This window comes from Plenodomus lingam (assembly GCF_022343315.1).
Source record: "Plenodomus lingam strain CAN1 chromosome Unknown contig_13, whole genome shotgun sequence".
NCBI lineage: Eukaryota > Fungi > Ascomycota > Dothideomycetes > Pleosporales > Leptosphaeriaceae > Plenodomus > Plenodomus lingam.
This window is the reverse complement of record NW_027093931.1, coordinates 1321015-1347966: the sequence shown is the minus strand read 5'-3', so window position 1 is coordinate 1347966 and position 26952 is coordinate 1321015. Positions and strand designations below refer to the sequence as shown.

Sequence of the window (26952 nt, the reverse complement as noted above, 5' to 3'; positions counted from 1 at the left end):
GAGAACTTAGCTTAGTCGTGTCTCCCCGCTATTTTCTGATTCTTCACACCCACACCTCCATCGATTCTTCTTCGGTATTACAAGCTACATGCAGGACTAGCATATACTCGAAAGTTTGTAAGAATCTGCTGCGCGGTTGCAGAAGCTGGGCTCATCACGCTGCATACTCAAAGCATAACGACCGACAGTTGGCACATAAAATATGCTATTACAAAAGAGCATCTGTGTCTAGGAGAAATCTCTCGAGTAGCTATCCTGAAAGACGTTGGAGCTGCGCCAGAGTGTGCGTAAAGCTCGTCAATTGCTATGATTGTCATCCTCTTGTTGAATTAATGCGGTTGTTGCAGATAGGACATCGACTATGTAAGGTACCTTTTACGTTCAATACGTTCTCGAGTTTATATCCATTTGATCATATGAAGCGTTTCTGGATCAAGCCTTCACAATAGTCTCGACTGTGTTGAGGATATAATAGGCGGCATAACTTGAGCTTCTCTTATCTGACCCCGAGTGCCAGAAAGTAAATACGCAGCCCGCCGCATAGTGATAAAGAAAAGTTGACGCGGTTCAGAGGTGGTGTGATCATGAAGGATGGAAGCATGGGCTTGCGATACACTTTTCATAACTGCCAAAGCGCATACAACCACAATATGTGCGTGGGCATACTTGTTTTCTATGAGTTCCCTGTGTTTTCTGATTCAATTATTCGAGGCCGGGTGTCATGTACGGTGTCATCAATCTCTTCATATCATCTCAACACTTATTCGTCTCTACACGCCTCCCTATATCTCACATCTACATCCTCTCTCTTGACGATGTATCATACATTTTTTAGCAATACCCACAACAACAGAAACATCCCATAATGTAAGGTCCCTGTGATCCCAGTAATTCTTCATTCATAGACATACTCACCCGCACCAAGCAAGAGAGACCCCGCCGGTTGAACAAATTTGTCGGACCGCAGATGGAGTCTCGATAGCCCGCTCAGAGAAACGTGTGCGAAATCTATGACTTACAGACTATAGCGAGTGAAATTGTTCATGTAAGTGTAGTACAGGCTGTACGCCCTATAAACATGATGACGTTTCACCAATGAAGTGCGTAAATCGATGCTCATTAACATTTCCCATTTTCATGTACGATTACACACCACATGAAGAGCAGTCTCATCGTAGTGTATCCCGCATAGAAAAGAGAGCGAACCACAAAGTTGGCAGTACATGCATCACAATCACTGCAGTATTCAAGCATTTAACATAACATTTTTATTTTCTATCCATCAATGCTCAATACAGCATTGGTATCAAACAGGGTAGTCGCACGACTTCTTCATCCATGTCCTGATCCACGCTCATACCCCGTTCTGTCCAAGTCTACAGCCCAAGAAATGCCTTCTCCGCTTCAATAGCATCACGGACTAGACTTTTATTAGCCCTGTTCTGCCTTTCGAATGCAAGAACGAAAAAACGATGCATGAATACTTACGAACAATCGTGATTCGCCCCGTGAGATTGCCAACCGTGCACTCTGCATGACCACACTGTACAAATAGTTCGTTATTATGATCCGGAAATGTATTCATACACAGCTCTTTGATTTCCGCCTCATCATTCGAAGGTATGTAGATCCGGAATTTACGCCCTTCATCCTTGGCCTTAGGGCTAGTCAGGACTTGAATTTTTCTGAGATCGCTGAGGTAATGTTGACAGCTTGCAAAGCCTACGTCGCTCCTATATACTTTTTTGCCGCTGACCACGTCAGAAGCAGCAAGTGTGTCATCACGACTGGTGCCCTTGATGTTAGGATCATAGGCTTCGATAATGGCGGCTTTGCAATCATCAAGAAGTTTGCCTAAGGCGGACATGGTATGATATGCTCGAGAAACAGTGTGAAGAAAACGAGACTTCATCCTTCGTCCTCTGTCATCAACTTTATACATAGCGTTTGACTCCCGCCCGCGCTGTGACCACAATGACTCTGACACCGACTAATATCATCACAATCTTGAGTCTGCAAGACGCGCAGGCGTCGTTGAAGAACCGAGATTGGGTTCTGGTGAAAGCTCATACAGTCATGGTACTGCGCTACGGATATTGCATGTTCTTATTATCCCTCGTGCAACCATGTCGAGCCAATGCGGAACAATTGCTCAGTCACAGATTTGTTAGTCATGGAGCTGGCAAATATGATATGACCAGGTATATAGGAAGCTAGTTTTTTGCTCTCCTCTCGCGCACACATAAATCTTGACTTGAACAATGGTACACGACGCTGTGCTATTCAATCATTCGCATCGCACCACTGAATCATCTGGAACTACTGGGTATCTCGCTCATTAATCTCCATCTGAATACGTAACGCCTCCTCTGCCCAAAACTCCGCCAGCTGTTCTGCACCTCGTGGCCCCGCAAACTGAAGCTCCCCGTTGAGTTCGTCGCCCTCGACGCCATCGAAAAGCCGCTCAAAGCATGAAGGAATCTTCACATTGTTGAAATGTCCATATGGATGATCAGGATTGAGCCAGGCGCTGCACAAGTAGCAGAAGTGCGTCTTACACTGGGCGCAAGTCATGTGATTACACCCCGAGCTTTTCTGACATGGTATCGAGCAGTAGGGACACGGTGTTGTGTTTTTGTTGATGAAGTTGATCGATGCTTGCTCTTCTTCAGTGAGTTGGGTTGCGTCGCGTGGTTCGCAGCGGACGAAGTCACCGTGCCACGAGGCCAAGCAGACAGCGCAGAATGCGAATTGACAGTCCTCGCATACTACTAACCTATCCATCTCTTCCGTACCCTTGAACCGTTTTTCTGGTCCTGATTGAGCCGTATTGTCGTCCTGTTGTGGATGGGCAGCGTCTTCTGCCTCGGAATCCGACTGGTCCATGTTGGTAACGTCGATAATCTTTGGATACTTTTTGCTTCGCATGGCACCTTGGCACCATGACCGGGGGCAGAAAATCATCGTGGGATCTGACTCAATCTTCTTCTTTCGTTTCAAATTTACATATCGTTCGACTTGGTCTCGCGGTATTGGAATTGCCAACAACTCCTTTGGTGACAGTAGTCGGTCTTTCTTTTGGCCTGCAGTTCCCTTTTTGCCGCACTCTGTGGACATGCACTTGACGTTGTTGACATGCCCTTCTGAAATGCAGCTGTTGTAGTAGTCCTGGAGACAACCGACACAGAAGACATGAGCACAACGTTGCATACGGTAGCAGGCTGATCCTTTCTTTGGCTCTAAGCAGACTCCACAGTCGAATGTCTCCTTATCGAAAAGCTCTTTTTTCAGTCGATTGCTGTAGTCCACAAGCTCTATTCGCATGGATCCAGGCAACGTGAGCTCTTGCAAGCCAAATGTTGTGGCCGCCTGCTCTTTGAGCGATTCTATATAGGCGAACAATATCGCACCGCCGCCGTATTCCTCCCATATAGAGTTCACCTCAACTGTGATCCGTTGCCGAATCTGTTCGGGTAGCCATGATGGCGAGGTCGTAGGTGTGACAGTGGGTGGGGCATGCGCTGGATAGTCCGAAGGAAGCAAGAAGTCGAGGTGCAGCGCTGGCAGATAGGCGAGCCGTTGTACATCCTGCTCCGGTACGAACGTGATAGGTAATGGCTTTATAGGCTGCACCAGTATCTCTATTGTAGCAACGTATGGATTGTTTGCGTCCCGAACTAGTTCTGGATAGATTGATTGAAGCGTTTCGAGCTCCTCCGCACGTTCGTCGTCGACAATCTCCATTCTTGTAAAAGAACAGACAAATAAAGTTGGTTATGCGAGAGAGTTCGGTGGTCTTGTCTTGGTGATTCTAATTGTGGAGACGAACGGAGAGAGTGGCGGAGAGAGATTGTTATTACGTATGGGGTTGACTCTCGGAAAAAGGGCGTAACGACTATCTATAGCGCATGAAAGAGAACGAGCCTTTATAAAGGGCCATGCTGCTGACTCATTCGCAGTCGAATATGATCGTGAAAGCGTGAATATCAACAAGATGGGTGTACGGGTGTGGCAACACAGGCTCACCGAGGTGATAACAAACTAGCGGCATGCCAAGCCGCTCGGTCTAGCTGTCGTCATCACGCGTCTAGACTTCACTCTTCCACACTTGGGCAACTTACTTGTAGGGTTGTAATTGTGGGTGGTTCGTTATGGAGAACCCGCCACTTGCCTCTCTTTCTTTGACGCATGTACATTATGTTCGTAAACTACAGATAACCCTCGGAAAAAGCAGCTCCTAACATCAAACAGAACCCTGCTGACCGCATCTCATACCTGTGCGCATGGCTTGCCTTGGTTCCACAGGGACTATGCGTGGTGTACGCGACACTGATATGGTCTAATCGCGAAATCGAGATCATTCTTATGTTCGCCGGCCAGATGGCCTGTGAAGCGCTCAACTGGGTGTTGAAGCGGTACATCAAGGAGGAACGACCACGAGGTACTGTCACCTGTCTCTATTTCAAATACTTTGGTATTGACGATTGCACAGAAATGCATGGAAAAGGCTATGGGATGCCCTCGTCACACGCACAGTTTGTGTCTTTCTTTTCCGTCACGCTTACGTTGTTCCTCCTCTTCCGACATGTACCGCATCCGACCGAAACCCATACGCCCTTCACCTTTGGAGGCCGCGTCCTCCTTTCACTTGCTGCTCTAGCCTCTGCAGGAGCTGTTGCCACGAGTCGTATATATTTGAGCTATCATACGCCAAAGCAAGTGATTGTGGGTTGTATTGCTGGAGCTAGTTTTGCATTGATCTGGTTCGGCTTCACCACTGTCTTGAGAAAAACTGGATGGATTGAGTGGGCGTTGGAGACGTGGGTCTGTAGGGCTCTTCGTGTTCGCGACCTCGTGGTACAAGAGGACCTCGTCGATTCCGGTTGGGCGCGTTGGGAAGACAGGAGAAGGCGCCAAAACTTCCGCGTCCAGGGCAACAAAAGCAAATAAACTTGAAGTATCGCAAGTAAATCTTTTAAGCACTCCCATGAACTTTCCATCTTCCAATATTCATCTGTGTCGATTTCGAATTCCCACCAGCTTGAAGGATATACTTCTCGGTTTCCGCCACTTATAATTTTATCTTTACCGTCAGAGAAGCAATAGCACTTTACCGCACTATTTTGATTGCTTTACTAAATCAAATCTCCTTCTCGCCTCTCAGATTTCTTTTTCCTTCATCACCATCGCACGCAACCCCATGGTCTGTCTGTTAGCGCTGCACCCATACTACACATCGGCCAGCACTACTATCCGCAACGTACCACATACCAAAGATCAACAAGAAGTCCACCATCATTTCAATATCATCAGCCACTATGAAATTTACGGGCCTCGTTTGTTCCATCACAATCTCCAGGCATCAATCTCCTACCGAAATCTACGGACAAAATCAGGAAAGCACTCCCATCCATCATCCACAATTCCTGCATCACCGGACACCTCCAGCGCGCTGCTCGAGCTGCGTTACAGAAACCCAAAGACTACCTGACACCAACATTCTCAACGCCTACCGCACTGATCATTGCGAACAAGGTCCTGGTTCCCACTTCCAAGAGCAAGGCCAGCAGCAATTCCGCCGATCTGCTCGCCAATATCATAGAGGTGGGAAGACACAAAGGTTGTTGCCCGACTTGCGCCCGCAGTTGCGTCCACCTATCCACTGGGCAAGGAGACGTACGCAACGAGGGCACTTCCCGACATGGCCACCCCCGTCATGGACGTACACGATGAGCCCTCGACAGTTGTGATGACGCTCTAAACACGATCGGAGCAAGGTCGTCTAGTTGCTGACCCGAGATATGCACAGAGTAATTTGGGGTGTGGAATGCGCAGCTAGCTTGCGACGGACTGGTATGGGTCCAGGCTAAAGATGTACTCGGCATAGGAGTAGGTAGATGAATATATGTGCAGTGTGAATTTATACCTCTCTACACATCATTATTGATGTTCTTTTACTACCTCCCGGAGTTCTTATTTGCTATCATATAACCCTATCTTCTTTACTACAGAATTACATGGGAGGGCGTAGTGATATCGCTCAGATGAAATGTTAGAAAACAATGGTTGTACAGGTAGAAATCGGCACATCATTAAAACACGTATCTTTTTCCCTCACACGTTCTACCACGGTAAGTTTTTTGATCTGGTTAACATGCATGATGCACCGCATATACGCGAAGCGCTGACAGATGGTAAGCTTAGCAGGCTTGTGACGTCGCTTTCGCTCTACGATCCAAGCTCTGATATCTGAGCAAGACTAACAGCTATCAACATCGCCGTCTGTCGAGGTAATGACTGGAGACATCTGCAAGGTGGTAGGGGCACAAAAAGCACAGCTTAAGAATCGGGCGACAGAGGGGTCTAGGGTTAGGTATGCTAAAGATGTGTGAAGTTAGATCTCCCTGCATGTGCCAACCATATCCTTTTGGGATACAATACACCGAGTCCTATTTAGCTATTTTCAACCTCTATTTTCGCTCCAGTAGTATAGTGCTTAGTAATATTGCCAAATGGTGGTTAAAAAAGAGTAAGAGTAAAGGTGAAAATCCGATAAGGGTACGAAATGAGGCAAAGGCGGTGTCGATTGCAAGGACATGTAGGTAAGGTTTCACGTAGGTTGGTTTTCAAAAATACTAGTATTACGAATCGTCTTGCACTTCAAAGCCTGTTCCTTGATAGTACTATATCTGTGCGAGGCCTCATAGATAGGAGAGCTTGCCTTAGCACATGCCCTTCCAAAAATCTGCCTGTACGAGGTTCTGGCACAATAACACCATATCGGTTAACAAGAAAGTCTAGTGTTAGGCGACTAGACGATGGTATTGAAAGCACGCATATCTATAGTTAATCTGTTTATTATAGTGATATATGAATAAGGGGGTTTGGACTAAACATGCACCATGAAGCGTTTCAATAAGACCAGCGCTAAGTAGAAATGCAAAGGAGAATAAAGCCTGTAACTAGTTCCATGTCGGCGAATTAAGTATTACATAATGCTATAACGTTAGTATGGATAACCAGTTTACTAATCTGGGTATCAACCCATCAACCGTTGCTCGATTTCGTTTCTCCGTCCAATGCCACATAATGTCTTCTATTTTTATCGAGTAAGACAAGCATAGGCGTACTGGTCGTGATCCTTCAGATCGTCAAGCTCAGGTAAGCACCGTTGTACCGGTAATCAAGCTCCAAATCTCTACCTCATGATAAGATGATCCATCTCCTAAATCGTTCCTGCGCTCCGTGATTACACAACAAAGTGTCCCTAATTGCAAACTGCATCAGGTTCTTTGATTTGCTGGGGCGTGATCACAACAAAAGTACACTCATGGCCTTCGTCCAAGCATTGGTGTTAGCTCGGCTTTTCCTGCTGCAATTAGGTCCTATAGGTAGGAGAGACTTGCTTCCGAACATCTCTCGCCGCTGTATCCATCATCCTGTACTATACATTCACCAAAGCGCCATGCCTTTGAAATTCTCGTGCATTTCTGGAGTGTGTTAGTTGACTAGGTTTATATAAAAAATAAGATAAAGGCTAAACCTACACCCTATACAGTTGTATAAGAATAAGCGCTAGAAAGGCCAAAGAGAATAACGCTCGCAACTACCTGTAGTTTCACGTTTGAGAAAGTAACGATTGTAGACGTATTTGGTAGATGTTGTGATGAGGACAACAAATTTGGAAAAGGCCCAGGCTCTTGTTTATACGTGTACTCGGGGCAATATAGTTCCCTGGCAAGTCCATGCAAGTAGTACAGAATACAAGACTGCTCACGATGGAGGTCTGCCACCTCTGGATATGGTATCTGTCACGGACTCCAAATTACTACCGATTGCAGATTACCCCCGCGTCTAGATCACCACCACCTCTTTGGCGCAGGAAATTCAAGAGCTGTCTACTCCACGGCCTTTCCCAGGATATTTCAGATTATTGCAGTCATGCGAATTATACATAAACACATAGCAACAAAGACTGGGCACATCATGTTGCAAGCAAAAGGAGGTAGAGAAACGCATTGTAAGACGAGCGCGAATTTGGAAAAGTACACACTGATAGTGGTAAGAAGTGATGTGGGGACAGGAAATGCTGACATGCAGTCCATTGACGATTATGAGAAGAAGCGACATGAATACGAGGACGGGAAGCAATCTGAAGATGAAAGATGGAGGAAGTATTTGCTTGATGCTTGTAAGCTTGAATACTACGCAGTGAATGCGTACAATTGGCATATATGCTATCCTTACGATCTTGATCTACCGTTCATCTAGCTGATCAGCTACACCTTTGAGCTGTGAAAGACGAGGCGCGACTCACCTTGGGATTGGGAGAAGAGGGAGCGTATGTGTATTTGTATATCTTTGCCAGGAACGCGAGGAGTAGGTAGTCGCATTCGATGTCGCACACGTTTTCTTTTGAGTGTGCTAAGCCATGACAGATCACGGCAGATCACGGCAGATCATGGTAGATCCTGGTAGATCAAGGCAGCTACTTGCGACCTTTCCTCACGTGGCGGTGCTTTATCAGCAACAAGGCTGTCATCAATACGATCATGCGTACCACCTGCCCAGATTCACCCATGTTCAATCCTCGCCATCCTCGTCCTCTTTGTACCTTCGTGCTTCCCTCGCTCGCTCTGTCCTTTCATCATCTTCGAGTCCCCTCTTAACCAGGCTCTCGCGCATTCGCTCTTCCTGTTTCTTCCAATGACTACCTTCCTCGTAGTCTGCACTGATGCCCAGCGCCTTCCTTAGCCGCTCACTTTCTTCAGCCTTTGCCTTTGCCAAATCATGCACCTGATGGGACTTGAGCCTCTTCGCATTAGGTCCCATGTCTTTGCCTTGTTTGCGCTCTTGTTCGAGTTTCCGTCGAAGGGCCTCGCATTGGTCGTCGATCTCGTCTTCGTCGACACTGTTGCGGCATTAGGATGATGGGTTTACTGCTGCGAGTGCTACGAGTGCACATACCCTTGATCTTCTAGCTTGTCGCGCAGCTCAAACACCTTGACTTCAATTTCGCGCTTCGCCTCGTGCTCCAAAATCTCGGCATCTGGTTGTCGGGGTCGGTGTCTTGCAGAGTCGTTGTGATCCTTGGGATAGGGTGCGATCTTGTCACGTGGGCGAAGAAGAGAGCGGTTCTTCTGCACGTAACCTGACGTTCCGCTGCCTCGTGGGGTTGTGAGGCCGACGTTATCTGCCATGTTTGTGTGAATGTGTGAAGTAGTAGACAGTAGACGGTAGACGCGAAGACGGTAGACGTGAGGAATGCGGAGAGAGTTCGGGGGTGAGGGCCAAGCCAAGCTCCTTTGGGAAACCTAGAATTCAGGCCCCGCCAAAATATTCCCCGGACCAGACTTTGTCCCCATGACGCATTGGTCTACCGGTACCGACAAGACCATGGACCTCGCTGCCCTTCCACCCCATCGTTTGCTTTCACTGCACTATATCCCATCATGTCTGCGCCCTCGGCCACGGTGAATGCAGAAGATTCCAGCCATGATATCGATATCTATGCGCCTGCTGAGAGGGGCTTGAAAGAGCTGCCATTCCCCCCAGTCACCAAACAGCACATCTTGAACTGCTCCTACCACAGTTGGCATCCAAGATATCGTGCAGTCACCCCCAAAGCACGCCTCATACCCCTCCCACCCGCCTTTCTCGACTACCTCCGCTCAGATGGCATTGTCCTACCCCGCGAAGACGGCGACAACCCCACCTGGTCAGACAACGACAGTGGCATCTTCTCGGGCACAGACAATAACGAAGACGACGAGGAGCAGGACGCAGATCCCAGCATACATTGGCGCGAGACGCACGAGGCGATTGAAAACACAATTGCAGAACTGGGTGGAACTGTGGCGCCCAAGCTGAACTGGAGTGCACCAAAAGATGCCACCTGGATCGCTGCGACGAACAACATGGAGTGTCGAACACCAAACGACATCTATCTGCTGCTCAAGAGCAGTGACTTCATCACGCACGATCTGGGACATGCTTTCGACGACACGGTCGACCAGGCAACCGCACCAGATGTAGAGATACCCTATCATCTTGTCTTGCGCAAGTGGATCACACTCAATCCCAGTGTCGAGTTCAGATGCTTTGTACGCGATAGACGGCTCATTGCATTATGCCAAAGAGACCTAAACCACTTTGACTTTCTGTTCAAGATGGAGGACAAGCTGCGTGACAGGATCCAGGACTTCTTCGACTCCAAACTGCGCGACACCTTTCCCGACCCAAACTTCACTTTCGATGTGTACGTGCCGCCACCATACGACAGAGTATGGGTGATGGACTTCAATCCCTGGGCTGTGCGAACCGATCCTCTCCTCTTCTCGTGGATGGAGCTGCTTACAATGGAAGTGCCGGATGCGCCCGCAGAAGAGACGGTGATGCGCCTCAAGATGGCCCAACCTGGAGAAGTAGGCGCGCAGCAGTCAATAGGTACACTGGACAACTTGCAAGGCTCTGATGACTCGGAAGACAGTGATGCCGAAGAAATTTGGCAACCCGAGTTTCGAATGGTCAGGAGAGACGACCCAGAAGCATATGGGTTTTCAACGCCACAATACAGTGCGCACAAACTCCCGAGAGATGTAGTTGATGCGAGCAGGGGAGGCGAAGGCCAACTCAGGGAGTTTGCGCAGCAGTGGGAGCAAGCTAAGAGGACAGCTGAGCAACAAAGAGCAGAGGATAGCGATGATGATGAAGATTAGACTTGTTAGCTTCATGTATGCACATCATGTATGCAACGGTTGTGTCGAAGCTAGTAGCGAGAAAGCCTTAGCAAAGCAACAAACAATGTGCCAGGTGGGACCATGTTTGAAGTCTAAATGCTGGTGATAGTCGACTGCTTATTACTTCTGCCTCGTCGCGTGAAGCTCCCAGACGTGTGAAGACGTGACTACGGGAACCGTAGTCTGTCGAGTAAAGGTGACGCATCGACGGTATATTTGTTTCACCGCCAATATCCCTGCATCCATGATTCGACCAGGCGGCCCATCACCTAGTACTCCACCCCCGTGGACAGCGCAACAGATATCATCCTTTCTGCACTGCAATCCTCTGTCCTGTTTAAATTTTACGACTCATTGTCATCTGAATTTCGTCGGCAATAAATCACAGCAATCTACTCCAAGGTTGGGTTCCGATTTGTTCGCAACTCGACTCAGTACACACATCAGACCATGCTACCGCCAGACGAGTGTCACAACCCTCAAAGCGGTCTCCTATTACTCCCCACCGAGATACGCTGCCACATCTACGGCTACCTTCTGGCTGATTCACAGGCAATCACCATTGGCGCAGCATACGTTACCATTTTCGGTCACCGCATCCAAGATCGTGCACGCAAAGACATCCCAGGTCTTCCTCTGGACCTCACGCCAGTCATCCGATGCAACCGCGACGACTCTCTGCTCTCATTCCAGCATCCACCCACGATTGCAATTGACGATGCCCCGCTGGAAAAGATCGATACTGGGCCGTTGGCCTACCCCGCCCCATTGGCATTACTACAAACCTGTCATCTCATCCACGACGAGTTGAATGACTACAAGAACATGAGGAGCACAAAAAAGCCGGCGCAGGCTCCGCTACCCACGAAATGGATACAGCTGAACAAACCCAACGAGGCCGAAGAGGGCTTGTCGCTATACCTCTCCTACCCTTACGGCCTTGTCGTGCTCAAAAGCATGTACCCGTTCCTGCTCAAGCAGGCAAGAAACGTACACATATCAGGATACTACACCGAACCACCCGCGCCTACACCACCCGCAGTCGACGATGAGACTATTGTCGACTACTTTGCCCCCTCACTTGACATTGCCAGATCCTTTGGCACACCGTACCCGTCGGTACAATTCCTACGCGAGGGCGCTCGCCCCACGTCCCCAGCGCTATCCACCACCGCTCCACGCACGCGACTCCGTCTCCGACTCCCAACAGCAGCCTCTAGATACAATTCGGCACCGTCTCCATTCATCTATCCCCCGTATCCATCCAGCACCGCCGACCACGCCCCGCATGCCCTCCGCTGCCTCTTCCGCACCCTCTTCTCCCCCGAAGCGACCCAGCCCGTCAAAGTCTCGGCCCGCATCCTGTATCCGGGCGAAAATACCTATCGACATGTCTTCTGTAGCGAGGACAGCCCCATTGTCAATATGCTGCCCAGTATTTGCAAAGGCGATATTGCCATGTTGGTGCTGCGCGCGGATGCGTGTACGGCGATATGCTTTGAGGCGAGTGCCAAGGCCGAGGGCAGGTGTGTGAGTACGAGTTGGGAGAATTGGAATGTTGGCAGGGGAAGGAGAAGAGAAAGAGAGAGGGCGATGGACGAGTTTCTAAGAGGAGTTTGAATGCTTCCGCGGAGGGGTCTTTCTCATGAGTGAAGCGCCATGATGATTTTATTCCCAGTGCGTCGTTCTCCATGGGAATCACCTCCTCTTTGCACAAAGGGGCCCCCGCCCTCACTTTCCCACATCAGAGTCCCAACAACACAATTGCGAGTCCCTCTCATACCCACTAGACCCAGTCGTCCATCTCCTATTCAAAATCCTTTCTCTTAAAAGCAATGCCTCAACCCCCATTCCAACATCCACGCTCCTCACAACTCCCACTCCTCGAAACATACGCAACGGCACATCGCTACCACCTACATGCCAAAGCCAAGCCGACCCCCCAAAGGCGACAACGACGATACCAAACCCCCAACACAATAAACATAGTGTCCGCAGAAAACAATCCCCTAACCCCCAATGCTCGCGAGAGCGAGAACGCAACCTAGCATCCTACGTTGCTGCCCCGTTTGCTGAAACACGGCGGGAGCGGTTGTGGTTGGCTGGTTTTTGTTCCGCGACGGCGTGGTGTGTCAGATCATGTTAGATCGCAGCAGATCGCAGCGCACCATCACGGTGTCATCCCTGCTCAGAGGAAATGCGGACATCGCAGCGAGCGGGGTGTGTTTGTCCCGGGGCTTGGCTGTCTTGCTTGTCGGGACTTGGCTTTGAGAGGGATGGTGTGTGTGGTAACTAGGGTAGTATGAGTGTGATTGTGAGTATGAATGTACTGGATAGTGTTGGGTTTGCGGGCTGCCTGTTAGTACGTCGTCTTGTGTGGTGTGTATACAGGAGCCGGATTTGACATGCAAGTATAAATGGTGGGTGTTTCCTACTCGTGCTTACAATACTGTACAGTGCAGTACAAACACATCTATCCTCTTCTGCCTATGCACCCCAAACACAAAACATAAATCACAAAACACAAATTATCATCCCCAACAAGTCTCACCAACCCTCGCACCCCCCTTCTTCCCGCCCCGGCATCCGTCCTCCCGAATGTTTCCGTTTCGCACGCCCTAGAGACTTGAAGATCAGAGACACAGCGTGTTCCCCTGGCGCCAAGGGTATGGGTTTCTTCGTGTGTGCATGATGGATGTGTTGGGTGAAAGGAGGGGTTTGGTTTGGTTTGGTTTGGTTTGGCGTCGTTGATGGAGTGCAGTGCGGTGCGGTTGGTGTTTTGGCTTCGAGGAGGTGGTGAGGCATGCTGCTGTTTCTTGATTCCAGATGCTGGGTGTGGTAGTTCTAGTGATGAGGGGTCTGGAGGACGTGTAGAGGGTATAAAGCGGTGGGAGTTGATGTGAGTTTTGAATATCATCCTCATCCTCATCATTTTCCAAGTTTTCTTTTCATTCACCAACTACCTAATTCAAGTAGTAGTAATCTCTTCTCCCTTTCTGCATCTCCTTCGTCTCTAGCCTGGCGCTTCTCTTGCTTCTCTTGCTTCTCATTTACGCCTCCAATCTGCCCCTCTGAACACCTAATCCTTTGATACCGAGTTGACCTCGTCCCCCTTTACCATCCCAGTTTCCAACATGTACTTCTCGCACGCCCTCGTCGTCGCCTTCGCGACCTCCATCTCCGCCCACGCCGTAGTCACCGAGATCCAGGGCGCAAACGGCGTCACCATGCCCGGGCTAACCATCCAAGATGGAACCCCACGCGATTGTTCTTCAAAGTACGTTTACTCGCAACCCAACCCAGTCCCCAAGACTGTGGCATTCAATCAGCCCACATCCCCAAATACTTGACTAACAACGCCAAAAGCGGCTGTGGCTCCCAAGCCGACACAGCCATCATCCGCGACCGCGACATTGCAAGCGGCAAGGCCACACCCCTCGGCCGCACCCAGGGCAACGGCCCCGTCGACGCCTCCGTCATGCTCGCCGCCTTCATGGGCAACGGGGCGGCACCGCCCGCCAACAGCGGCGCATCCGGTAGTGTCGGTGTCGAAGACAACATTCCCCAGAGTGCACGGGGCCAGGCCGGGCAGAAACGCCAGCTCCTAGCCGGTCTGCTGGGGGGCGGGCGTAATGGCGGGAAAAAGGGTGGTGCGGCGGCTGGGGCGACGGGGATCGCGGGACTGTTGGGTGGAGGTGGGGATAAGGTGGATGGGCCGCCTGAGGCGAGGGTTGCTGCTGCCATGGGGGCCGGGGCTTCGACGGGGCTGCCTACGTGTGCGGAGGATGGGACGGTGACTATGACGTTGAGACAGGTATGTGTGTTAGTTTGCGTGTCTTGCTTGCGATGCTTCATCTCCCCATATCCGCAGTGCACTACCTAACACCACCCACCACCCTACAGATCAACCAAGACGGCGCAGGTCCCTTCACCGCAGACGTAGACGGCACATCCGGCGGGACCGACGAATCCGCCATGCAATCCGCCACCGTGACAAAGGACGTCCCCGGCCTCGGTGTGCAAGGCATCTCGCTCGCCACAAACACCGAGTTTGAAATGACGGTGCAGATGCCGGCTGGCATGACGTGCGATGCGACTGTGGCTGGTACTCCCAATGTCTGCGTCATGCGCGTTCGCAACGGCGCTGCGGCGGGGCCGTTTGGTGGCTCTGTTGCGTTTACGCAGAATGCGGCGGCGCGCAAGCGTGCGGTTGCGTATAGGCTGAGGAAGCGGATGGAGTTGAGCCGGGGGAACTAGTTCGAGGGAGATTGGTGGGAGGTATTGGGGAGAGGGTGATGATGTTGGGCTTGGCTCTGACACATGCATGCATGACCTGGCGGGCTCAGTGTCGTGTCGATGGCGGGGGGAGCAAATAGTACATACAGTACGATAGTTTGGGGTAATAGAATGTAATCATTGATGTTATTACATCGAACATTTATTCTGAATCTTTCCACACGCACACAATCATATGAGCGTTACCTCAAAAGTTCCGCCATAACCTCTTTACCAGACCTTCCTTGGCCTGTGGTTGCCCATCCTCGTTGACCAAGACTCCACCGTGCGGTGCGAGCTCGTCCTTTTGGTCCAAGTCCTTTCTCCTTCCCGCATCGAGATCAATCTCATGGCTCTTCCAGAGGTGCGTCTTGAACCACCACTTGTATCCAAAGTAGATGATGCCAAACACGGGGAACAGAATATACGCATCAACAAACAGGCCGGCGTCAAACGGGCTCAGTGTCGTCCAGCCCTGAACGATGGCAAGGAAGATATTGGCCGAGACGCCAAAGTAGGCGTTCCAGGGGTACAAGAAGGATTTGAAGGGAAGATCGGCTGCGGTCCGGCCCTGCGCGTGCCACGCCTTGCGGAAGCGAATGTGCGTAAAGGAAATGGCACCCCAGACAAGGAAGGTGGAGACACCGCTGAGGTTGATGATGTAGGTATAAGCTTTGCCACCGCCGGTGCTGACATTCATCAGCGCAAGACATCCAAACAGGTTCGTGAAGACAATTGCGTAGACGGGCACTCCGCGGCTATTGGTCTTGCCCAGGAACTTGGGCGCCATCTTTTCTTGTGCCATGAAAAGTATGGTTCGCGATCCAATGTAGATGGAGCTGTTGGCGGCGGAAAGTACGGTGATGAAGATGAAGGCGTTGATGAGATGGACGCCGCCTTCCCAGCCCGCTCTCTGAATGGCAATCGTCATTGGACTTTTCAGCGCTCGACTGGCTCCGTTGGCGAGGTCATCGGCGTCAGAAGGGCAGGTAAGTCCGAAGAAGAAGGCGACTCCCATGTAGACAAACAGAATACGCCAGATGACCTGTCTGATAGCCAGCGGGACAGCCACGGAAGGATTTCTCGTCTCCGTTGCAGCGACTGCCACAGCCTCGACTCCCGCGTAAAAGGTCGACGCGAAGACGAAGACAACGGCGACACCACGAAAGCCATTCGACCAAGGTCCAGGGTCGTGCCAGTAACGGAATCCCAGGGCTTCCTTTTGTCCGATCAAGCCTCCTGACGCGTAAATGATGGCGAAGATGAAGTACGCGCACAGTCCCGCAAGCTTGGTCAGAGCCAGCCAGAATTCCGCCTCCCCAAACGACTCGATACCCAGCATCTGGAATCCCAAGAAGGCAAACCAGAAGATGATAAAGTACCCCCACAGAGGCACCTTGTCGCTCCAGAAGACGAGCAGCGAGGAAATGATGTTGTATTCATTCGCAAGCACGCAGGCCCAGACAAGCCAGTACTGCCAGCCCACGGCCACGCCAAAAGCCTTGTCGACAAAGCGATCGGAAAGTGTGACAAAGGCTCCTCCCGTAGGATACAACGTCGTCATTTCGCCCAGAGACTGCGTGATGCTGAACGCAATGATGCCAATGACACCAAAGCCGATGAGCAGGGCGGCGGGCCCACCGTTTGCAAGCGCACCACCTGTTCCCACGAGGATGCCCGGGCCAATGATTCCAGCAAGAGCCATCATGGACAGATGGCGCGTCTTGAGTCCACGCTTCACCCCGCTGGGATCCATGCGTGAAAAGTCCCCATCGTTGTTGTAGCTCGCGGCCGGCGAGGCATGCTCAAGCGGAGGAGTCTTTGACTCGTAAAGCGCCATGGTGGTTGGACTGGGTAGAAGCAGCCGTGAATGAAGCTACCGGAACCGTACTCTCGAGAAAGAAGAAGAAGAAGAAAAAAGAAAAATTCGAGCAAGACATGATTATATATCAAGACCTTGCCACCATTCTTTATCTTCTCGTCACAAACTTGGCGAGGAGATTGTGCTCGACACGGCACAGTAAGTAAAAGATCAACCGGCCAGAGCCATTTTTCTCTCCCTCACCGATTGGCGTCATTTTCCAAGCCGATTACGCGATAAGCAAGCACAACATGGGCGACAATGGCGTCTACCCAGCCTGCAAAAAAAGGCGGGGAGTGTTGTCTTCTGGGGGCCGTGTACAGGGTCATACGTACAAGGTAGGTATTGCGGAGAAGATTGCCTGGCCGAAGGCTGGGAGCCAAGAATCTCCAGATTCTTCGCTTTCGTTTTGTTTCGTCGGGTTTTTGCGTGTTGGCAGGCTGGGAGTCGTTCGAGCAAGCGAGACCGGGCTAGGCTGGAAGGAGGTTAGGGTGGGAAGGATAGGGCGCGCTACGGACCGGGTAGCTGCCGGCACCAGAGCCGCGCCGAACTAGGCCCGGCCCCGTGGGGTTTGTCACGAGATGGGATCTGGTCTGGACTCGGGAGGCTTCTCTACATGTATACATTGTATGCATCGGTAGCTATGCCTATACACTCACACACATACACACACATACAATAGTCCATCCCGCCATCCGTCCTCTCTCTCTTGCTAAACACTTGGAGAAAAAAAAAGTAACAAATCTTATCATCCTGCAACCGCACCACCCGCCAACGACCTCATCTCCACCACCCTTTCAAGACCCATTCATCCCCTACCCTCACGCCTCACCAAGTCAACAACCCCGCTTACCAAATCATCACCCCATGAAAACCACAGACCTCGGCACACTGCTAAACCCTGACACATAGCGAGTGAAATACAACAAGAACCCTTGTCAACCACCATGTACCATGTAGGTACCATTGGTAGTTGCATGCCTAACTGCCCTAGCCACTCCAGCATCTACATGTCCGCGCCGCAGAAACTGCAAATACCTACCATGCTGCCCCGAGATATCCACCGAGTATCGGGTGAAGGGAAGGCTGGGTTTGGATATCGACTACATGTACTGGTTGTCCATGTTGGTGGTCGCTTGGATGTCTGGCTACACAGCGCTGTATGTACAAGTGCAATAACAGCATAGCACGTTTTTGGCGCAAATTTTTTTTGACACTCCGGCATACCACGTACCCTTCATACTCCAACCTCCTTGGCCATGGAAATCCCATTTCGAACTAGTGACAAAAGAACGAACGGGGCACACTTGCATCTTACCCTCAATCACCCCAGCATCTCCTAGTCGCTGCGTCTCCCATTCCAAACCCATTCTCGGCACTGTTCTTCCCCTCTAGAATCCCAAAGAAACTTATCATTTCTATCCATGTGAAAGATCCCTATTCACCCATCCTCTGTTCCCTTCCCCCCTTCCACGCTCAATACACTCACCCACCATCCAGCACCCAGCACCCCCATCCCATCTTAGAGCGGCTTGTGAAGAACAACAGTACGCATTGACATCGACATTGACTTTCACACTAGCAAACATGTGGTACTCACTCTCTTATACACAACACACCCTTACCCTACCCTACCCTACCCTACCGCAATCCGAGAAACTACAATAACAGCGCCACTCACGCCTCCCCATCCATCTTAACCCCCATCACGCTCATCCAACTATAGCCATCTCTCAAGCTACAGTAAGCTCACGTACCCGCCTCCCCCCACCCACCCCTCCTCAACACCCCCTCCCCACCACCAAACCTCTGCCCACCCCCGACATTCGCCCCCGCACCCGCACCCGCGCCCACACCGGCCCCCGACGTCCCCGCCGCCGCGCCCCCCCTACCCGAAGAAGAAGAAAACCCAGCACTAGAATTCCAGACGCCCTCGCCGAGCAACTTTGCAAACTGCTCGATGCTCGTCTTTGCCCTCTCCTTGATATCCAAATCCACGTCGCGGCCCAGCATCCGGGCCGCCTCTTCAAAGCCGAGCTGGCGCAGCAGGGCGGCGCGCTCACGCGTCGCCGCCTCGTCCGTGTGGTCCTCGACCCAGACAAGGTTGAGCAGCATCCAGGCGCATGCGACACGCACGTCGCGGCGCGGGTGGGTGAAGATGGGGAGCACGTGTTGCATGAGCGAGGTCTGGGAGATGAGAAGGGAGCGGTGTGCGGGGCGGCCGTTGGCGAGGTGGACGAGGATGAAGATGGTGGCGAGGATGAGTTCGGTGGCTGGGTAGGCGGCCCAGTTGGGTGAGTTGAGGGCGTTGGTGGAGGCGGAGAAGGAGGAGGATGGGCGGTGAGAGGCCGTGGACCAGTGATTGGGGGTGCTGGGTGCGGTTTGGGTATAAGGGGTTGTTGTGGCGAGGGACGAGTTCTTGGGTCGGATTTTGGCGTCGAGGAGGTCGAAGAAGCGACTGTGGCCAAAGGTCTTGAGGAGGTGGTCAATCATTTCGCCAGAAGCTTTGTCTTCGGAAATGAAGTTGCGGATGAAGTCTAAGGCTTGCTCCTGGATGCGAATATCGTCGCGTTCACTGTTGAGTCGACCATCTTGCTCGTCGTTTTTAATCTGTTGCAATCGGTCCCGAATGTTGGTCTGACTCGTATATCGTGATCCACGAGGTTGGTGTTGGCGCAGAGTTGGTATATTCTCCGTCATGGCTTCTTCATCCTCGTCTTCTTCGGACGATGGCTCGTCGTCCACATCCATGCGAGGCTCATCAACCGCATTGAGGAGGTCAACTTGCTCTCCTGCTGCATTTGGCGTTCCCATAGTAGGCTTGCTTGGCTCACCATTGAGCACTTGTACTAGCCAGCCAACACCGAGCTCTTCCAAGCACTGCACCTTCATCGCGTGCGGCAGGCCAAGACACAAATGTTTCAATGCCCAGAGACTGCCAAAGCGAAGATCAAAGTTGGCCGATCGACATTGCTCACAAAGAGTCTTGAGAACACCAGACTCGATTATCTCCTGTTATACCCATATTAGCTTTAAGATTGATTAAAAATTACATTGCTTGACTCACAGTGCGCATAGGCGACACATCCAGTACCAGATTCGTAATGACCTCAGTAGCCGCAATCTGAACCTTGACACTGGGATGCGACAGCAGCTCAAAGATAGGCTGTGCTACGCCATGATCAATCAAGCTCGTCCTAAGCACATTGACTGATCTCGACAACGAGCGGGTAACTTTACAAGCAGCAATGAGCACAGCATCGGGGTTTCCCTCTTTCGTCGACGACGCTGCGCCTTCAGTGCTCTCACTGTACGGTACGAGAGCCTCAATAATGTGCGTCGCAGCTCCCATTTCAATGACAAGCTTCTTCAGCGAGTCCTGGTCGCCAGCTATGGCTGCCAGCGCTAGGAGAGAACTCTCTCTGTACTTGTATGCATGTAGCAAATCTGCACTGAGACCAGGTCTGCCGAGAGTGGACGATGCTGGGTCGACTGAAGGATCTCTGACCTCGTGCGAAGATGACCTTGGTTGCCAGAGAGGCTTAGAGGACGCGGTAGGAACATCAAACGATTTCTTGAGAATTTGAATGAGCGTCGGCAAGGTGCGCGCAGAGACGGCTACATTCTGCAGTGATTTATTTCCCGCAATGAGCTCAGCGAGTACAAGTGGTGCGCGTTCCAGCACAAAGCGCATCTCCTCTCGGGCTGCTGGACTCGAGGCATTGGCTTTCTTCGCTTGCTCCGACGTTGGATTCGACTCTTCAATCATCTTCTCCACGAGTGGAATAATCAGGTATGAAAAGTGACGTTCCCGCGTCGTCTTGGACGGATCATTCAATGGCCACCGGTCACCAAACTTCTTCAACAACGCCAACAACCAGCATGCAGACAGACGTTCCCGGCCTTCGCCTCGTCGCGCCACATACATGAGCCATATGAACAGCGGAGACTCGGATTCGTCCGTGATCACACTCCGACTCGAATTTTGCTGCAGACTCTCAATGCTCGGTAAGCGAGCGTAGCTATCGCCCGTCGCAGAAGGGTATGCGCCAAGGGCCGGCCATGATTTGGTGTAGGGGTCCGATTTACTCGTCATAGTTTGTACTCGCGGGATCAGCTTATCCCAAGACGCAGCTTGTGATTGGGTTGTAGAGCCTTCGTGTGTTGCTGTGGATCGCTCCTTGGGCCAACCAAAGACTTGTTGTATCGCTTGCGAATAGATGAATCGCGCAGTGTAATAGTATGAGTCCCTGATGATGGCTGATATAGCTTCCAGGAGATCTGGCAGGCATGAACGAGGAAGCTGGTCACGTATCGATTGCCTCGTCTCTGTGTTTGCAGGGACACGATCATCCGCTACTGCAACAGCGGCCAGCTTATCCGCCAACAGGTCAAGGATGCCAGCTTCGACGAGCATCTTCTTCTGATAATCCTCCCGGCATGTCCTCATAATCAGTCGGACTGCTGACTCAATCTGCTGATTGACCCTCGTCGTCCCGGCGGGCTGAAAGAGCACCTCCGCTAGACTCTCAACGGCCGCCTTCGTGTATATAGACTCGTTGACAGCGGAGGCGAGCGATGCCCTCGAAGAGGTGTCCGACATGTCGACCCAAGGCTTTTCCTGCGCAACCGCGTTGACGATCTGATTGAGGCTATTGAGGGTCGTGGTGACGAGCTTGGGCGGGGTCTCGCTGGGCCGTAGTGCTTCGAGAAGAGGGGGAAGGATATTGCCTTCAAGCAATGGGGCAATAAACGCTGGTCCACCTATATTTCATGCATGAGCAAATCGTCACCAGGGTAACCCTTCACAACGTCATTCACTCACCGTTCGCCAGGCTGCCAACAACGAGCGTCGCCTGAAATCGCAATTCGTCTTCAACAGTCCAGTCCGATGGAGTCCTTCTCGTCTCCCTGAAATTGCTTGAGCCGTGTCCATTCGTGCCATTTCTCCTCCTCTTCCCACCTTTTCTCGCCTCGGAGCGCAGCAGTCCCGCCAGCGGTGTCACAACGCCATGTGTGATTGCCAGCTCTTTGCGCTGCTCGTGTCCGACAATCTCGTTTTTGAGGTTTTGCAGAGCCGAGACTTGCGCTTCAGTTGTGCTGGGATTCGAGAGCTCGGCGAGCGCAGCAGGAATCGAGGATCGGCCCATGGCGTAACGGACAACGAATGGAGAGTGAGGCGTAGGTGCTACCACCGAAAAACGAGGTGGCGGACGCGGTGTGCACCAGAGAGGGGCTCTCAGGTGTACAGATGCGCTGTTGGGGACAATGGTACGCGTACCGGTAATGGCCGGTGGGTGTACGGCAGGCAGCTCTCGGTGCTCGTGCTCCAAGAGTGAAATGTTGCGGGGAGATCTCCGCAGCCAGAGTCGACGTCTATTGACTGTGAGGCATCTGTGCACTGAGTCGTGAATGCCCAGAAATCAATCCAGGGAAGCTCGAGGAGGGGCTGTGTGTTTCTATGTACGTGTCCGCGCAGGGATGCTGCTGTCCACTTTTGAAGGGAGTCTTGCCCGGCCGATGAACGTTGCGCGGGACAACATGCATCCATGCGCCGTTCCATCTTCTGACGTCTGGGGCTGCGCTTTCTCTTATCAGCACGTGACTCCTTGCAACTACATACTTCACCTACGTGCCCAGCCAAAAGCTAGGGAAGCCAACAAGCCATCTTCGCAATCATCCAAGTCAAACATACTCGTATTCATAACACATAGATACATACTCATAACATAATCATGACTTTCAACCGTAATCATAACCCGGACAACATAAACCATAGCCATGAACCATCAACCCGTCCAACACCCGCCCAGTATAACAGTACACAGTCATAACCTCCCATGCAACTCCAACCCATCCTGCTCGTCATAACCCCACTGCTAAAATGCAATAATCCAAGTCGTAAATGCCCCAACCCCCAGTCTCCTATCCCCTAGCAAGAAGCAAACAAAGACAAAGCAAGAAAAACGGCAAAAGCTCGTCTAATGGTCTGCCACGCCGTTATTGCCATGCCGAAAAAGAAAGTGTGTAAATGCCCAAACAGCAAAGACCATATGGCTGGCTCGAAAGCGCACAAGCTCGTTTCAAAGGGTACGTTTCAAAAGTATCCCAGAAATTCCGTATCATTCTCTTTCTCAATTCCACCTTCGGTCAATATGACCACAGACACACATGCCGCGTATGCCTCGCGGATGGCACATGCCATACACGTCTCCTTGATGTTTGCTATCACTGCACTGTGGCCATGATGGGCACACCACGCTCGCGCAAAGACTTCGTTATCGCTAACGCCGAGAGCTTCAATGGCTAGCACTTTGGTGACTTGCTCGTGGGCTGTTTTGATGGGACCTATCGTAAGTGCCTTCTTTCCCGGAGACGATTTGGACGAGTTGGGGCGGGAAGTGCGGCCAGACTGAAGGTCCCAGTCTTTGATGTCGACCAGGCCATCGTCAATCTTGATGGCAGTGTAAGCAAAGTCGTAAAAAAGGACTGCACGGCTGTTAGTCTAGACTCTACAATTCAGCAAATGTCATGGCAGCTCACCATGTGGGCCCTGATGGCACGGGAAGGCGTTAATGAAGTCGACATCATATCGCAGCTTCATCGGCCAACTCGTACCACCACATGCAAAGTAAATGGCAGCGTCGAACAACAGCGGCGCGCCAGGCAATTGCCGCGTAGAGGAAGGTTGATCCTTGGCTGGTGCAAAGCTCAGCTTCTCGATCCGGATCAAATCGGTAACATCTTCCAAGTCTGGCATGGGAACCTCATAGTCATCTATCGGGTAGCTCGTCTCAATCGAGCCCAGAGGATTGGTCCGCTCACCCATAGATTCTACGTCGATGGCAGCAAGCCGTGGGTCAGACGATTCTCGTTGCTTGACCCTTACACATTCTGTGCGCTTAAGATCGGGAGTGTATATGCATGGGCCTATCCAGCCAGCGATTTGCTTGACACCCCGTGCTGCTCCCAGTACCTTGCCAACAATGCATTGCGAGGACCAATAGGTATTGGCGCGGTACTGGAAGCCAGATGCGGGTTGCATGTGTGTAAGAAATTTCAGAGCGTCTCCTGTGTTACGATCGCAGTCAATCAAACTGTTCATGATGAGCCACGGCAGTGTCTTGCCCGGCAGTATGATGCCCGAAAACCAGGACATGGCGTCTGCGGAGCGATCCTCAACCGCCTTCTCGTCCGCATCTTGCTCGTCAAGAATATACTCCACCTCATCAATGTTGGGCCACTTGAGTGTTTCTGCAAAGTATCTTAAAGCTTCCTTTTGTCTCTTCTTACTCTTGAGTTCGAAACTAAAGGTGCTTGAGGTAGAGGATACACGTTCCTTGGTAATCTCCATATTCTCAAGCCAACGCTGCGCAACGGCTAGGTCCCATGTGATGATGGGCGGTAGTTGTTTGATGAGCTTTCGCTTTGCCTTGTCTGTGTGCTTTTTGGAATGTATCCGAAGATAGAGTTCCACGGAAAGAAGCAACTGATGAAAGAACTCTTGCTTCTTGTGCTGATCTGCAGCATCGAAGAATTTCGCAATTACCTGGTTCTTGGGCAGAGAGAAATCCTTCCACTGCGGACTGCTCAACACTGCGATCAAGTCTGCGATTTGCTGGTCAATCTCGATGTGTCGATTGTCACCAAATCGATCGGGGTCTTCAATCAGAGTACTGTAGAGGTACCTGTACATTTCTTCGGGATCCTAGCGGCCATCGTTAGGACATTGTGAACCGAATTATTTTGCCTCCTCTGACGGGGGACGGGGGACTAACATCTTCCTGGAGCCCACTCTCAAGCTGCTGCAACCGGTCAAGGATTTGCAGAAACTTGATCTTGCGTGGTTTTGTTTCGCCGGCAAACTTGGTGGGCGGAACGCTGTGGCTAGACTTGCTGACCGAGTAATTCAGCGTAGTCGTTCCAGCACTCTTTCCAAAGGCGTACGCCATGCAAGGCTGCTCTTGTGACAGCCATGGGAATTGACTGTCTGATGCACCCGTCATGTTGAGTGACATGTCCCTATAGGCTGGCTGCTGGAACGGTGAGCGGTCCGTCCGGCTTTGATGCTCCGACTCCATGACGGCATAGTAGCGCTCGTACCCTTCTGGTGCATTGTGTATGATGTCCAAGTAGCCCTTGAAGGTGGATGCGCCGGCACAGATCAAATCCTCGGCCTCTTCCGGCGTCAGCGCATCGTCTTGTCGGTAGCCAGCTGGCGGCCATCGTCTCGACTTGCGAAACTCTTCGAGGGGTGTTGGTTGCGAGTAGGACTCGGAGCGTCTTGCCGGGGCAAGCGATCGTGGGATCATCATGTGGGTTTCGCCGCCGCTCGAGGAGGGACGTGTGGTGGTGGGTTGGGAGCCATGTCTGACGATGCGCGAACGCGAGACTACGGGGTTGGTTCGCGACTTGGACACCTTGCCGACCTGGAGCTGGTTGAAGCCGGCGGCAAGCTGGCCACAGGGCTCGGGAAAGGCATGGGGCACCGCGCAAGGCGCTGGAGGGGCTTCAGGAAAGGGCACAGCCCATTGTGCCGCATGGTACTTGTGGGTAGTAGGTTCCCAGTGGACGTATTCAGAGGTCATCTCGTGTGCATAGCAGTCTTGGTTGCATGGAATTACGTGGGGCTCTGGCGGGCGGATTAGTACCGGTCGATGGGCAAGTCTTCTACATGACATGAGGATTTGGGATAGGGGGAGGAGGGAGGTGATGCTCAGGTGCAATCAACTGCAGCTGTAGATGGGACATGGGATTGGGGTTGGGGTTGGGGTTGGGGTTGGGGGGGGGGGGGGGCATGCTCGGGGGGTGAGTAGCTCTCGTGACAGCTACCAGGCTACCTAGCCCTAGCTATACCACCTGCACTCACCCTCATAGTACCTTCTTGCCCACCCTCCTGTAGTAGTCGCGCTACGGCCGCTATTGTGAGCGTGGGGAGTGGACGCGTCTACCGCGGGGTGTCAGGTGGGATCTCCGAAAGGTCTTGGTGGTTGGCCCAGTGGTGGTGGTTCCTAGCGTGAAGTAGGTAATACAGTCAGGAACGTAGTGGGGGTGGAGACGTCTGACAGGCTAGGTATGGTGTGGAAGATGGATGCAGATGGAGCAGTCAATCGTTTCATGCCAGGGCCCAGCAGTGTCAGACCAGGTCGCTTATACCGGTAGCCTGGGGAGGGGAGGGGCTGTGTTTCTAGTAGACTGAGGGGGGAGAGAGAGAGGGAGAGGGAGAGGGAGAGGGAGAGGGAGGGAGGGAGTGGAGAGAGACAGAGACAGAGACAGAGACAGAAGCAGAGACAGAGGATAGCGGTAGAGGACAGAGGACAGAGAGGGTCTGGTAACTAGTGCTGGATGTCGCACGCGCATGGCTTCCATTCTTCGCGTCGCACTATAGGCACGCCCTGGCCGACTCCTCTGTTTCCTCGCTATTGCTGCTCTCCTGTTGCCGTTTGCCGTTGCTGCTGCTGCTGCTGCTGCTGCGAGGCAAGACGCAAGATGCACGATACCTGGCATGAAGCCAAAAGTCCCTGTCCCCTCCCTCCCCCAAGTCGAGCGAGTCTTACCTAGCTTAGCCTCACTTCTTTAGCACGGCCGTAGCTGACCGGACCGGGGTCGACTTGGGCGGGGTCATCTTACTCGTCCACGTTACTCGTGAGTCGTGACGGACGCTCCTAGCTGTCCTTCCCCATGGTCTCGTCATCTCATGGCTCAAGAAAGCACACAATGATCCCGTTCAATAGAGAGGTTGATTGTCATATCCACTAAGGCTATCTACCAATAACGTCCTCGCCGCAATTCCATCTCGGTCCTGCATACTGGCCTTACAGTAGGGCCGTGCATTCTGCCCTTTGCAACTGCACTGCACCTCGCATCCTACGCCTGCCTCCTCATTCGTTCAGGGACCTTGCATGGCTGCAAGTCTGTTCTTCGTGTTGTCATACTGCAGCCTACGGCCCCGCTGCAAGCGGGCTGTAACGAGCCGTGCCGTACAGTTGTGGTGTGCAACAGCATGGCCATGGCCATGGTTGAGCGCACCGCATGTCCCTTGGAAATGACAGCTGTAGGTCGTCCAGGGCTTCTTGT

The 26952-nt window shown here is 51.9% G+C and overlaps 12 protein-coding genes across 12 annotated transcripts; 5 read left to right on the top strand and 7 right to left on the bottom strand.

The window, feature by feature from the left end:
- Window positions 1-1376: 1376 nt before the first annotated feature.
- Window positions 1377-1867, bottom strand: IAQ61_002058 (uncharacterized protein; the record flags this gene model as incomplete). The annotated part of the gene is made up of 2 exons (XM_003833882.2): window positions 1377-1420; window positions 1489-1867. The coding sequence occupies 2 exons, from the start codon at window positions 1865-1867 to the stop codon at window positions 1377-1379; spliced, it is 423 nt and encodes a 140-aa protein (XP_003833930.2).
- Window positions 1868-2319: 452 nt separating this feature from the next.
- Window positions 2320-3744, bottom strand: IAQ61_002057 (uncharacterized protein; the record flags this gene model as incomplete). Its single annotated transcript, XM_003833881.2, has 1 exon — window positions 2320-3744. The coding sequence occupies one exon, from the start codon at window positions 3742-3744 to the stop codon at window positions 2320-2322; it is 1425 nt and encodes a 474-aa protein (XP_003833929.2).
- Window positions 3745-4151: 407 nt separating this feature from the next.
- Window positions 4152-4950, top strand: IAQ61_002056 (uncharacterized protein; the record flags this gene model as incomplete). Its single annotated transcript, XM_066095384.1, has 3 exons — window positions 4152-4199; window positions 4252-4441; window positions 4493-4950. 3 exons carry the CDS (start codon window positions 4152-4154, stop codon window positions 4948-4950), a joined length of 696 nt encoding a protein of 231 aa, XP_065954868.1.
- Window positions 4951-7330: 2380 nt separating this feature from the next.
- On the top strand, window positions 7331-8271 carry IAQ61_002055 (uncharacterized protein; the record flags this gene model as incomplete). Its single annotated transcript, XM_066095383.1, has 2 exons — window positions 7331-7391; window positions 7940-8271. The coding sequence occupies 2 exons, from the start codon at window positions 7331-7333 to the stop codon at window positions 8269-8271; spliced, it is 393 nt and encodes a 130-aa protein (XP_065954867.1).
- A 312-nt stretch (window positions 8272-8583) lies between these two features.
- Window positions 8584-9200, bottom strand: CWC21 (RNA-splicing factor; the record flags this gene model as incomplete). Its single annotated transcript, XM_003833878.1, has 2 exons — window positions 8584-8911; window positions 8968-9200. The coding sequence occupies 2 exons, from the start codon at window positions 9198-9200 to the stop codon at window positions 8584-8586; spliced, it is 561 nt and encodes a 186-aa protein (XP_003833926.1).
- A 252-nt stretch (window positions 9201-9452) lies between these two features.
- On the top strand, window positions 9453-10718 carry IAQ61_002053 (uncharacterized protein; the record flags this gene model as incomplete). The annotated part of the gene is made up of 1 exon (XM_003833877.1): window positions 9453-10718. The coding sequence occupies one exon, from the start codon at window positions 9453-9455 to the stop codon at window positions 10716-10718; it is 1266 nt and encodes a 421-aa protein (XP_003833925.1).
- Window positions 10719-11189: 471 nt separating this feature from the next.
- Window positions 11190-12359, top strand: IAQ61_002052 (uncharacterized protein; the record flags this gene model as incomplete). Its single annotated transcript, XM_003833876.2, has 1 exon — window positions 11190-12359. One exon carries the CDS (start codon window positions 11190-11192, stop codon window positions 12357-12359), a length of 1170 nt encoding a protein of 389 aa, XP_003833924.2.
- Window positions 12360-13873: 1514 nt separating this feature from the next.
- IAQ61_002051 (uncharacterized protein) lies at window positions 13874-14996 on the top strand (the record flags this gene model as incomplete). Its single annotated transcript, XM_003833875.2, has 3 exons — window positions 13874-14016; window positions 14106-14553; window positions 14643-14996. The coding sequence occupies 3 exons, from the start codon at window positions 13874-13876 to the stop codon at window positions 14994-14996; spliced, it is 945 nt and encodes a 314-aa protein (XP_003833923.2).
- A 226-nt stretch (window positions 14997-15222) lies between these two features.
- On the bottom strand, window positions 15223-16854 carry IAQ61_002050 (uncharacterized protein; the record flags this gene model as incomplete). Its single annotated transcript, XM_003833874.1, has 1 exon — window positions 15223-16854. One exon carries the CDS (start codon window positions 16852-16854, stop codon window positions 15223-15225), a length of 1632 nt encoding a protein of 543 aa, XP_003833922.1.
- A 221-nt stretch (window positions 16855-17075) lies between these two features.
- On the bottom strand, window positions 17076-18245 carry IAQ61_002049 (uncharacterized protein; the record flags this gene model as incomplete). The annotated part of the gene is made up of 3 exons (XM_066095382.1): window positions 17076-17271; window positions 17390-17425; window positions 18103-18245. 3 exons carry the CDS (start codon window positions 18243-18245, stop codon window positions 17076-17078), a joined length of 375 nt encoding a protein of 124 aa, XP_065954866.1.
- A 342-nt stretch (window positions 18246-18587) lies between these two features.
- On the bottom strand, window positions 18588-22025 carry IAQ61_002048 (uncharacterized protein; the record flags this gene model as incomplete). The annotated part of the gene is made up of 4 exons (XM_066095381.1): window positions 18588-18595; window positions 18768-19887; window positions 19943-21639; window positions 21701-22025. The coding sequence occupies 4 exons, from the start codon at window positions 22023-22025 to the stop codon at window positions 18588-18590; spliced, it is 3150 nt and encodes a 1049-aa protein (XP_065954865.1).
- A 947-nt stretch (window positions 22026-22972) lies between these two features.
- IAQ61_002047 (uncharacterized protein) lies at window positions 22973-25463 on the bottom strand (the record flags this gene model as incomplete). The annotated part of the gene is made up of 3 exons (XM_066095380.1): window positions 22973-23364; window positions 23419-24583; window positions 24654-25463. 3 exons carry the CDS (start codon window positions 25461-25463, stop codon window positions 22973-22975), a joined length of 2367 nt encoding a protein of 788 aa, XP_065954864.1.
- Between the last annotated feature and the right edge of the window lie 1489 nt (window positions 25464-26952).